The 12,260-nt window shown below is 28.7% G+C and overlaps 4 protein-coding genes across 4 annotated transcripts; 1 reads left to right on the top strand and 3 right to left on the bottom strand.

The window, feature by feature from the left end:
- Positions 1 to 90: 90 nt before the first annotated feature.
- On the bottom strand, positions 91 to 964 carry T551_00474 (uncharacterized protein; the record flags this gene model as incomplete). Its single annotated transcript, XM_018372740.1, has 4 exons — positions 91 to 232; positions 279 to 601; positions 643 to 886; positions 936 to 964. The coding sequence occupies 4 exons, from the start codon at positions 962 to 964 to the stop codon at positions 91 to 93; spliced, it is 738 nt and encodes a 245-aa protein (XP_018231076.1).
- A 1,086-nt stretch (positions 965 to 2,050) lies between these two features.
- Positions 2,051 to 7,172, bottom strand: T551_00473 (uncharacterized protein; the record flags this gene model as incomplete). The annotated part of the gene is made up of 8 exons (XM_018372739.1): positions 2,051 to 2,501; positions 2,546 to 3,271; positions 3,314 to 4,888; positions 4,935 to 5,118; positions 5,163 to 5,976; positions 6,024 to 6,115; positions 6,168 to 6,831; positions 6,882 to 7,172. The coding sequence occupies 8 exons, from the start codon at positions 7,170 to 7,172 to the stop codon at positions 2,051 to 2,053; spliced, it is 4,797 nt and encodes a 1,598-aa protein (XP_018231075.1).
- Positions 7,173 to 7,329: 157 nt separating this feature from the next.
- On the top strand, positions 7,330 to 8,596 carry T551_00472 (endonuclease; the record flags this gene model as incomplete). The annotated part of the gene is made up of 5 exons (XM_018372738.1): positions 7,330 to 7,422; positions 7,475 to 7,654; positions 7,702 to 8,012; positions 8,057 to 8,187; positions 8,232 to 8,596. The coding sequence occupies 5 exons, from the start codon at positions 7,330 to 7,332 to the stop codon at positions 8,594 to 8,596; spliced, it is 1,080 nt and encodes a 359-aa protein (XP_018231074.1).
- A 192-nt stretch (positions 8,597 to 8,788) lies between these two features.
- Positions 8,789 to 12,043, bottom strand: T551_00471 (glucan 1,3-alpha-glucosidase ROT2; the record flags this gene model as incomplete). The annotated part of the gene is made up of 11 exons (XM_018372737.1): positions 8,789 to 9,151; positions 9,194 to 9,382; positions 9,436 to 9,577; positions 9,621 to 9,864; positions 9,906 to 10,251; positions 10,289 to 10,495; positions 10,536 to 10,907; positions 10,947 to 11,133; positions 11,173 to 11,272; positions 11,317 to 11,934; positions 12,010 to 12,043. The coding sequence occupies 11 exons, from the start codon at positions 12,041 to 12,043 to the stop codon at positions 8,789 to 8,791; spliced, it is 2,802 nt and encodes a 933-aa protein (XP_018231073.1).
- Positions 12,044 to 12,260: the final 217 nt, after the last annotated feature.

Genomic DNA, 12,260 nt, shown 5'->3' with positions numbered 1-12,260 from the left:
TATTTTATAGTATGCAAAAATGCCAATTGCATAAAAACTTTTTCATAATAATTATATATATTTTATGCATAGTCAAAGGAAGTTTCATGTTTAATTATACTTATTTTTTTCATAAGGATGCGGGCTTTTATCACTTGTATGATGATTATATGTATCTATAAGAGAATCTTTATGGCCTCTATATTCTAGGATTGTATCAGGAGGAAGATTAAGAACTTGCTTTATAAAATCTCTATATCATGAAAATTAAATACTTATAAAATAAGGATAAATCATACCGGATTTTTAAGTTAACTCTTCCATTGTCAGAGCTTTTGTTCCACACACTTATTAAATCTTCAGAATTTCTAATACTAAGAACTGCACCACATAATTCATCTCCAATATTCCAGAATTGGTCTCCAACAATAGCCATCACTAATTGTTCCCAATAGCGAACTGCAACACCTTTCCGAAGACGTATAGTCCATTTTCCACCATTTTGATTAGCAGAGTCCTCAAAAATAGGCTTTATTCCTTCCTTGAATAGATGAAAATCTGAAATAACAGGAAGCGTATCAGGACGTTTAAGATAGGCATAAATGGACCAAAATTCTTCAACCTTAAGGACTTAGCACAACAATAAATAATATAACAATATACAGATGAAAATGTCATTAGTTTTTTCAATGAAGACTCATAATCTTTAATTTTGCTTCCAAATGTACGATTCATGTACCAAAAGGTAAAAGAATATTTAAGCATGTGTACAGAAGGTTGTGCATGAGCATTAGAGTGATTATGGTGGTTCTGATTAGTATAAGAAGGCCTTTGGAGCTGAACAAGTTTTGGAAATGATGAACCATGAGATGTTGAAAGTGTATTAGATGTTACAGGTGTAGCATTGCTAGAAAGGCCTTAAGAATTATTCGGAAATAAAATGTGGTTAAAAATACTTCTGGTTTCTTGGCCATAATGATTCCATTAATAATTATCTTTTTTAAAGATTAGTTTTGATTTTTAAAAATTTGATAAATTTTTCACTTTTTAAAAAAACAAACTTTTTTCGGTTTTTAAAAGGAAAAACAAAAGGAAGCTTTTTATGAAACAATTCGTGTATTTTTCTTTCTTTTTTACTATATATTTGCTGATTTTTTTTAGTTTTTTATATTTTTACTAATTCACTATTTCTTAGAGGTTAACGCTTTGAAAAAAATATTTCTGAAAAAATATCAATATTTCTTTGGAAAATAAATAAGCGAAGAAAAAAGGTTATATAAGACCTTAACACTTTTAAAACCGTTGCTTAAGTCAGAATAATATTTTAAAATATTATGATGTTCATTAAGAACCGTGTCTGGCGACGACCTGAAAGATGTTATATTTCATTAAAAGAAAAAAATAACTAATTTTTTTTTCACAAGGAATCATTATTTTTTTGCTTTTAAAATAGGTATTTCATCCTTTTTGATTAGAAAATGATTTATAAATAATGGCCATGAAGAAAAAATCTGGTAACTGGAAATCAAATATATCTATAAAACAAGTGTTGAATACACCTGTATCAGCAGGACACTGAGTTTAGCATGTCATGATTAAGGCAAAGTCAGAGCCATTTATATTTATATATTTTTTTCTATTTTTTTATATATTAATAGCTTATTTAGATTTATATTTTTATTTTCAAAAGAATACTATTGAAAATGAACTCTAAAAAACGTTAATATTCATTTTACATTTTTAAAATGATTTTTGAAAAATATAATTTTGTTAAATATATTATATTTTTATTTATAATAAATTAAAAACAGTTCCATATGAAAAATGAAGATATGAATATATGTATCATGAATTAAATCAATATTTGAAAGAATGACAACAAAACATTTATTAAAGCATTTTTGAAAATAAAGATGAATGTTAACCCAAAATTTTATACTTCATAAACTCATATAACCATATAACTTTTAAATATTTGAAATTTCCTATTTCCAAAATGACATTTACCAAAGAATTATTTAATATGAATCCTAAATAACTATAACTATACATAAATAAAAAATAAAGATATCTATGATGCATTAAGGTATTTATCAGCAAAATTATTATCTTCTTCTATCAAATTCCCTGAATATTCCTGATTTCCAGTTCCTTGATGACTTTGCATACCTTGTGCTAAATCTACTAAAGCATATAATAATTCACGATCTGTCTGAGATGACTGAACAGAATTTTCAATATCACCATCATGACGAATATTACCCAATAATGTTTTATCAGAAAGCCCTTGATTAGCAAATGCTTCAAAAATATTTGAAATATTATTTGTTGAAGAAATTGATTGAGACGTATAATCCCCAATAGAGTGATTAACCTTCATATCTTGATCATATAAAGGTCTATCATAATGATATGTATTAGATGAATGTATTTCATTAAGAGTAGATGATAGCGTATGGTCATTATTATAATTATTAATATGAAATAAATAAGGCTGACTTCTTCGTTTACAACAGTTTGGACTATAAAAATTAAAAAAATAATATATCTGTATATGTACATTTACCATAAATATTGATTCAAAGTCTGAGAAATAGCTTCATTTAACCCAACGCATGAATGATGGAACCAATTACCACAATCAAAACAATTGATTTTAGGAGAATCGTTTGGTACCCAAGGTTTTCTACAAATACATATTAAAGGAACAGGAGATGGATTAATGTTTGGTTTTGGATTAGAAGGCTGAGATATACTGATCACTTTAGATTTTTTGGAAGCCGTATTAGAAAACTTTTCTGACAATGATTCTGAATTAGGATCTAACCCAAGAGCAATTAATTCTCTTTGTCTCTTCGTAGGACGCGGCTTTCTTGTTGATTTTGATATCTCAATAGCTTGAGGAGGCATAGGAGCAATAGGAACAAGTTCATGAAGCTTGGCCTTAAAAAAGTTTGTTTCTTCTGCTAAAAGAAGTTCAGAGCCTTCCATCTTCCGTAAGTAAAACCTCATAATAGGTACTTCTGCAGACGTTAAACCAAGAGGAGAATATATATAAGGCTGAATATGATTTCTAAATGCTACACCTGTGTCTACTATTTCTTTTAATTTATCTAATTCAGAAGGTATAAATGGTAAAAACAACGCATCTGAAAGAAGCTGTTGCATATCTTCAAGTTTAGGACGGTTTGATAATCTAGGGATTTCAACACGATAATCACATATAGGACATGTCCACTTATCATCATCACGTAACTTTTTTCTAGATACTTTTAAGCAACGACCATGATACCTAAAAATAATCAACAAGATGATAATTAAAAGGAAGATATACCATTCATGACATATTTCACATTCTACCATTAACCCAGATTCAGGTTGTCTACATAAACAAAAAAGATCATGATGAGGAATTTTATTAGAAGAAATTCCAAATCCTTCATCTTTATCTAAAGACGTAGAAGGCTCAGGTGTTTGTTCTCTTGACGAAGGTTCTACAGGAGCACGAGGCTTATCTGCTAAAGAAAGACATGAATTATTTCTTTTAACAACATATTCCATATGCTGTCCTAAAGTTTCTAAAGGTGCATTTGCTTTTCCAAATAATCTTTTTCCTCGGCGAATCCATTCATGTAACTTTTGCTGCTCTTTTTGAAGAATCGATACACCTTCGGGAGGATTTGGAAGGCTATTAACAACATCCATGATCTTTTTCAACTCATTAGCTGTTGGTCTTTGCCAAAAATTAGGATTTAATATGCGTTGTTGAATGTTTTGGACAGAATTGTGAACTTCACGTATTTTATTTATAATAGAGTTAACTTTAGCAAGAATCTCTTGTGATATAGATAAACTAGATGCTTGATCTGCTAATCTTACTAACTCATCCATCGGTATTGCCTCTCGTTTCATAAGATTAATAGCGTGTGCTTCCCATGCTTCTCCATTCTCTTTTCTTATTTTAAGTTTTAAAAAATACGGATTATTTTCAGGAATCTTGATTTTTTTAGCTTCTGAAATTAAATCATTTACTTCTTTTAATGAAATATATTTATTTTCTGCATTACGAACAGTCTCTATCCAAGTTAATTGTTTATAATATTGTTCAAATTGCTCAATTTCTGGAATATCAACATTAAGGCTTTTTCCTGATTCTATAATTTCCAAACATTGACCAGATGAAACTGTAGATTGAGAAATAACTTCTTTTGCACGGTTTTGAAAAGAAACTATAGCATCTGCTTTTTCACGTAACAAATGTATTTCAGGAGTGTCAAATGGAAGATTTTCTGCCTCCTTTAATAAACTTTCAAGATATTTTGGATTTCTAAAAATTTTATCACGTTCTTCCAATTCAGCTGTTTTACCTTTTCTCCAAACCTTTTCGTTTTTGCGGCGATTCTGTTGTTTTCGTGTTATAAAATTATTTGCATTTTCAACCCATTCATTTACTTTCATCACAAAGCTTCTAAGAGACGAAACTTCTTCAATAGGATATTGTATTTTTTCAGCCTCAGAAAGAAGTGAACGCATGAGCTTAAGAGGAGGTCGCTCATTTTCTGACATAATTTTATAAAATTTCTTAGTCCACATAGTAGGAAGATTGCTACGTTCAGTGATCTTCTCTGCAATCTCTTCTAAATACTCATCACTATATCGAAACCTAAGTATAAGAGCATCTTTTTCACAATCACATAGCTCTAAATAATGATCGATACAAACAATTTCTGTAGTACATTTGCATTTAACTTGAGAAAGATATGTATAAGATTTGCATATTTTACACTGATATTGATCTTCAGACAAATATATTTCATCTAATTCCTCAGTAAGACCAGGGATTTCTTCTCGGAGAAATTTTCGAGATTTCAATTCACGATCTTTCATTTCATTTAATACAATTGTTAACCTAAATACAATCAAGATATCAATTTATAAAGTTTAAAAATAAATACCACATAGCTGTTTTAATTCCATTTTCATGAGAAAAAATAGTCAAAAGTAGTTCATCATGTGAAAACACTGGCATTTTTTTAAATTTTTTATATCTCTTTACTGATTCTAAACTATATCCTTCACTTATCCAATTAGGAATAGCAAAATTAACAGCTTCATTAAGGTTAAACTCAACAACATTAACTTATGTTAGTATTTTAAGTTCAAACTTACGCCATGATTAAAACCTGCATGATATGCTTGTGGGAACGTTACAACAAACTGATTTGCATGCTGATCTATAGCATATACTCTAACTCCTTCATCTAGTAATTTTGCCGGACTAATCATAGTTACAAGCTGAAATAATAAATCTGGTTGCTGTTCAAAAAGTTCTGGCATCGTATTTTCCATAATTTGTTCAAACAAATCGGCATCACTATCTGGTATTCCATACCATGTCTTTGTTTCACCAAAATGCTGATAATTAATGGAATATGTATAATGATCTTCATTATGCCAACAAAATGCAGAAAAACACATCCCAACATAAAGCCATGGAGTAGTCATACCACTAATGTTTGTTTTAATATGTCTTAATAATGAATCAGGTGATAAAGGTAAAATGTTTAAATTCCAAGGATCTGAAGAATATGAATCTAATGGATTTTTTTCCAAAGTAGGAAAACCACTTCCATGAGTAGTAGAATGAATATCAGCACCATATTCAACTTCTGTAGCAACATTTGTATTTTCAATTAATTTCCAAAATTCTTCCTCCACTTCTGTTTCACTTGGGTAACTTTGTTTTTTAGTAGACTGCTTTTTAGCAAAATATTTCTTTTTAAATAAATTAGCCTTTTCTTGAAATTGTTTAAGAGAATATGTATTTCCATCTTCAAATCCAAAATCGCTGGTCCCTAAAAAACATTTATTACAATACCATTCACGTTTAGGTATATTAGTTAATGAATATTCCAAACAATATATATGATATCTAATACCACAACTATAACACAATACTGAAGACGAATCCGCTTCTTTACGGCATTTTTCACAAATCTAATGTCTGATTAGTAAATTATAATGCAATAATCTAAAAAACGTACTTTTTTAGACTTATTTTTAATACTTGTAGAATCCATATCTTCCGTATCAGTATTTGATGATTTTAAATTGTTTGTTGCTATTTTATTTGTTTCTATTTAATATGTTAAGTTGTAAAATTAAAAATATTTCAATTTCAGATGAACCTTTTTGAACATGTCTAGTATTCCGTTTTTCAGATAATTTCTCTTTATTAGTGACATTATATAACATTTTATTATCATCGATTATTTCTTCCTCGTTTTTATCAATACAAGGTTCCCTTTTAATTGAATTATTATTAATTTCATTGTCTAGATCATCCAATAAGTCATTTTTTTCAGTTTTACATGGTGTCGAAGTTTTATTCAATACGTTAGGAGATGCTTTTGTTTTTAGCCTTTTCTTATCATCGTCTTTCTGGTTTTTTGGGGAATTCTTTATTTTTTCTAAATAGATATCATATGGAAGATTATATTTTTGATAAATCGTCTTCAATGAAGTAACAGCATTTGAAAAACATTTGCCAGCCTGCGAATACCCCAATTCACGGCATATTTCTTCCCACCTTCTTTTTTCACATGCCTGAAACAATGTTAAAACATTTTCTTCCATTTTAAAACGTATTACTTTATGATATCCTCCGCGGCTTTCAACTGCTCTTTTTAAACGATAAAGATCAACAGGATGTTTATCAATTTGTGGAAGGGATTTAATAAAAGATCCCTTTTGTTTATGAAACTTAAAAAGCTGATCAAGGTATGTCAAATTTGCTCGAAATCTTCCCTCCATTGAATTCAATGCCTGTTTCCTTGTTCGAAAAAGAAATGTCTAAAAAGACATTAATCTCACACCATATCCAAAAAAGAATCCCCTAAAACCTCTGAATCAATTGAAAACGTCGGTCTCCAGCCTCTTGGTGGTATAATCTTAATAATCCCATATTTTCTTCCTTCTGCCGTAATACTTTCAATATATTTCAACGGCTGCCTAAATTCCTCATCTGTAGGGAAATACGTAGGTGCTTGTTGAACTCCTAATGGCCGCTGAGATTTAGGCTTTTCTGGCTCTTCATAGTTCATCTCTACTGTAGATAAGTCTAATGGTTCTGTTTTTATTTTTCTCCGTAGATATGACGGATTTTGATCGGATTTTAAAGATCCATACCCCATTATTTGACAAGATGAACCTTTTTATATTAATTATTTGCTTTTTTCTGCCAAAAATACTCACTTTTTAGAGATTCTTGTTCTTTTAAAAAATAATGACGTCTTCGTTTCCTGAGAAAACTAATCTTGAAAATTTCGACGGATCCAACTGATAATAAAAATGCACACATGGCCTTTATTTTACTGTTGTTACTTGTTAAAGTCAGAGTTAACACGGAATACATATGTTGGATCAACAAATAATCCTTTAAAAGTCTTTTTCCGCGTTTAAAGGATGTTTTTTGGTGAAAAACTGATCAAAATAGAGGCTTCGGCAACATAATGGAGAAATTGCTTCAGGAGCACATAAAACAGCATCAGGACGCCCATGGAATGTATGTAGGATAGTCTTTCGTTATTTTGTGGAGTTTTTTGTTGATTTTTTTCTTAAAAAACAGATAGTTTGTTTTGTTTATGGGTTTCCATCAATAGTTTCTGCTTTGCAAGTTTGGAGTCTATTTTCATGAAAAATCAGTGTATCTAATATCTCAAGTTTGAATGGGCATGGCAGAATCCAAATATAATTTTTAAAGCTCAAAAAAATGAAAAAAACCAACATGATAATCAAATAATAAATAATACAACCCAACATGTATTTCCTCGTAGACAGGGGGTTCGTACCTCTCTGAAAACAAGGGTTTATGTCCTTTATAGTATGTTGATAATGAATATATGGAAAAATTGGCCTCTGAAAATCAAAATTTTTGATCAACGTGTATGGAAATTGTGGGAGGAATTTCATTCTTCTACTAGTGTAAAAATATCACCGTGGATGAAACCAGAGTGTGATATTTTCTTTAGTTCGTATGTATATTTATTTTCTATTTACAAACTGAATTAGATGATAGAGAAAATATAAAAAAAAATACAAATTTAAAAACAAATGATCCAATTAGTATTGAGAGAAAAAGAATATTGTATCCTGGGGAAATAGGAGATAAAAGATATTCTGTTTTAAGGGAAATTGATATTAGCCAAAGTTTTATATTTTATTTTTTAAAAAAATCCTAATATTAATAATAGATAAAATGTCGCAAATTGCATTTGAAATTCTTCGGAAAATTAAAGAAAAAAATATTAATTTGTGCATGGTTTGTAAAGGTGCATGTGATCTTCCAGAATTAGACTCTGAAGATGCTGCATTAAAATATTCTCAACTAATTATTTGTCCAACGCAAAATTGCTTAAGTATATTTCACTTATTATGTTTGGCGAAGTGGAAATTAGGTTCTGAAACAGAAAATAATATTTTAATTGATTCTTACGTGTGTTTTTCTTGTAAAAAAAGTATTATTTGGGGGGATTGCATTCGTCTTCAGTATTGTATATTGAGGAAAACAAATACTTATTCGGAAAATGTATCGGTTTTAGAAACTAAAAGGCACTAAACATGGATTATTTTTCACATAGAATTTATTAATTTAAACATGTTATAACGTTTAAAATAATAGATATTATAAAATAATGAATTTAGGCATCGTAAAATAATGATTTAATATCATGAAGATTAAACATCAAAAAAACAATATGGAAAAAAAACTGTTTAGTTTTAAATAGTTGATAGTATTTTACATAGTATTTCATAATGAAACTTGCCAGTTTTCGCTAATATATATTTTTGGATCTCTGATAGTTATTACTTTTGTTTTTTTATCATGCGAAGTATTAATTATAGCATCTGCATTCCATGTATTTTTTTCATGAATGATTTTTACGCTGTTTTCTGCTTTTAAGGTAATGTCTGTTCCAAGTATAATAAGTTTTTCTATTCTAATTTTTTTTAACTTTTCAGAATATTTTTTTGCATTATTAGAGTCATGAAGATTATATGAAGTAAAAGTAGAGTTTTCTGAGAAAAAAACAAACTTTTTATAAAAATAAAGCCCTTCGAGATTGTCAAAAGACTGTCCATCATCTAAATATAAAGATCCTTGAGCATTTCCCTATAAATATTAATTAAAAATTTAAATTTTCAATCATATAACTTTATTATCAAGAGCAACAATAACTGTAAATGGATCGTTCATCATTGACAAGGACGAACGACGTATTCTATCACGTCTTACAATAACTGAACCACCACGAATAAATATAGGTATTTTCTCAAGAGGAGAATTAATTGTTTTGTAACCTTTGCCATAATATACAGAAAAATCATAATAATCATAGTAAGGCTAAATTTGTATTATATAAAATGATAAGTTTTAAAAATTAATCATTCATTTACCTCATTATCAGCAAAATAAACACTTACTTGAGTTGCACCTTCCTCAGTAACGGGCTTAACAAGAATCCCACTACTTCCTAAAAAGTATTGGTCATCAATTGAAAAGCTTTCTTCGTCATCAGGAAACTCAAAAAACTGAGGTCTAAGACAATTAAAAAATATAATAAATCATTAATATTTTTAACCTCAATACTGGCATTCCTGTAGTACTTGCAAGAAAAAAAGCAGTATACCATATTGGAAGAAGTTGGTATCTTATGCATATAGCGTCACGTATAATTGATTTATATGGATCAGGGACAGTCCAAGGTTCACGTAGTCGAGTATCAATATGAGAATGTGCTCTAAAAAAAGGATAAAAAATCCCAGCTTGGTACCAACGTGTTAATAATTCATTAGAAGGATTTCCAAAAAAACCACCAACATCAGCTAGAAAATTAAAAAAAGAATTTTTAAAATAAAACTTTTACCTCCGGAAAAAGACATTCCTGCGATATTTAAAGAGAGTATTTCAGGTATAGAAGCACGTAAATGTTCCCATGATGCTTCATTATCACCTATCCAGATAGCTCCTATACGTGGAGTGCTAGCCCAGAATGCTCTTGATAAAATGAATGGCCGTATTTTTTTTTGTGATCTTTCTAAAAGTCCTAAATAAGTATAATATTGTACAACAAATCCATATAGATTATGAATTGCTCTATTTTCCCAACCTCCATGATGTATAGCATCTTTATGTATTGTTAACTCTGGTCCATTAAATACAGATGGCTCATTCATATCATTCCAAATATGTAAGTTAGAAAATGATGACTTCTTCATTAGATAGCTTCATTATAATTTGTATATTTACCTTTAAAACTTCATATTGAAATTTATCAGACCACCATTTACCAGCTTCTTCTGACATAACATCTACCCATATAGAAACTCCTGGCCAGCACTTAGCTTCATAAACATCTCCATTCGAGGATCTTATAAAAAGTTCTTTTTCTTTTAGCTCTTTATAGGCAAAATAGTCTTCATCTTTTTTAATGTGAGGATTTACAATTATTATAAGCTTTTAAAATTAACAAAAAAAATTAAGGAAAGAAAAAAACCTGACGTTTTTTAAAATCAAGTCTTTCTAGTATTTTACTAGGAACAGGGAAATAATCTTCATCCCAAATAAAATATGCTCTATTAAGAGAGTATTCTATATCGAGCCATAAAGCATCATAAGGTATATTATGTTTATCAAAATTAGTATCAACTTGAAAAACATGGTCTTCTCCAAAATAGTTCCAACGAGATTGATGATATCCAAGTGAAAAAATATTTGGAAGAGCAGTATATCCAACTAATTCTCCATAATGTTTAAAAATATTTTTAAAATCTGAATCTAAAAAAACAAATATATCTATTAATCCAGTTTCTGATATCCAATGAGTCTTGGTTGATACATTTGCATTCTTTGAAAACTGAAAATCTGACTAAAACAATAAGAAAATTTAAAATACATTTCAAAAAACCTTCTGTTTTTCAATATCAATCCAAGTATCTGTTGGGTTCATCCAAAAAATGGCAGCACCTGAATTTTTTTTGTGAGCATACATAAAAGGAATGCTTCCATACAAAGTTGCTGAGCTATCTAATTCATATTCAAAAACATCTGTATTAAATAACCGATATGGTTCATCATAACTTCTATTCTCGCCTCTAAAAATAGTTAATTAATAGATTTAAAGAAAAAAATACAACCGTGTTTCTTTTAAAGAAAAACTTGATGAATGTTCTGGTATTCCATAGACATGTTCGTAATCTACAAATGTAATATCTAAAGCAACTGATTCTGGTCCTAATATCAATTAATATAAAATTATTCTAAGTTAACTATAGTACCCAGAGGTTTTGTATCATGTATCCCATTAAACGATTCTTCCCATATTCCATAAAGATCTGGAGCTTCATAATTATCTGAATATTCAATTGGTTTAGGACGCCAATGTTCAAAATTTAGATATCCATGCTCATTAAATAAAACTTCTGCATTTCCATTTCTATAAAAACTAATTTTAAATGGATCATGTGTTATTCTTAATTCAAGTTTGTAGTCTTTTCCATATTTTATAGTTGTTACACCTGATTCTCTTGAGTAGTTTTGAACCATATCATCCAACTGAAGATTTGAAGCAATTGTCCATTTTTCTGTTTCATTATATCTTTCCTTACGAATCTTACTATTGTTTGGTATATCAATATTTCCCATTTGACGCTGCAATTCATCTATTTTGACTCTAACAACACCTGTTTTTAAAAATGAAATAGATAATGGGAGATGAATAGTTTGCATGTCTGATTTAGATATTTTTAAAACAATTGCTTCAAGCAATCCATTGTTTAATGATAATTTGGAATCGTCAAGTATATATTTATCTCTTAAATTATTTTGATCTGCTAAATGTCTATTACGTCTACAAAATGAAGATTGAGCACATGTTTTAAAAGCCTTATGATCTACTGATAATGATGGAATGAAAAATAAAAAAAATGAAAAAAAAAAAGTTAATATTTGAATATAATTCAGTCTAAAACCATTTTTTTTTGAAGAAATTTTAAAAAAAATCATTGAAATTTACAAAATATTCGATTAACAAAATTAGTAAGAAATTGAAGTTATAAACATGCAAAATAAATGTAGAAAGAAAATATATTTAAACATTTTAATAATTTTTAGAATTTTTTATATTAAATATGTAAATGATGTTAATTTAACAAAAAAATAATACTAAGGTTTAAAATTAAAAGTATTTAAAGAATTCAAAATTTCATTAAATGAAAAAAAT

The sequence above is a fragment of the Pneumocystis jirovecii genome (genome assembly GCF_001477535.1).
Source record: "Pneumocystis jirovecii RU7 chromosome Unknown supercont1.2, whole genome shotgun sequence".
Classification (NCBI taxonomy): Eukaryota; Fungi; Ascomycota; class Pneumocystomycetes; order Pneumocystales; family Pneumocystaceae; genus Pneumocystis; species Pneumocystis jirovecii.
This window is presented reverse-complemented; position numbering and strand designations above follow the sequence as displayed.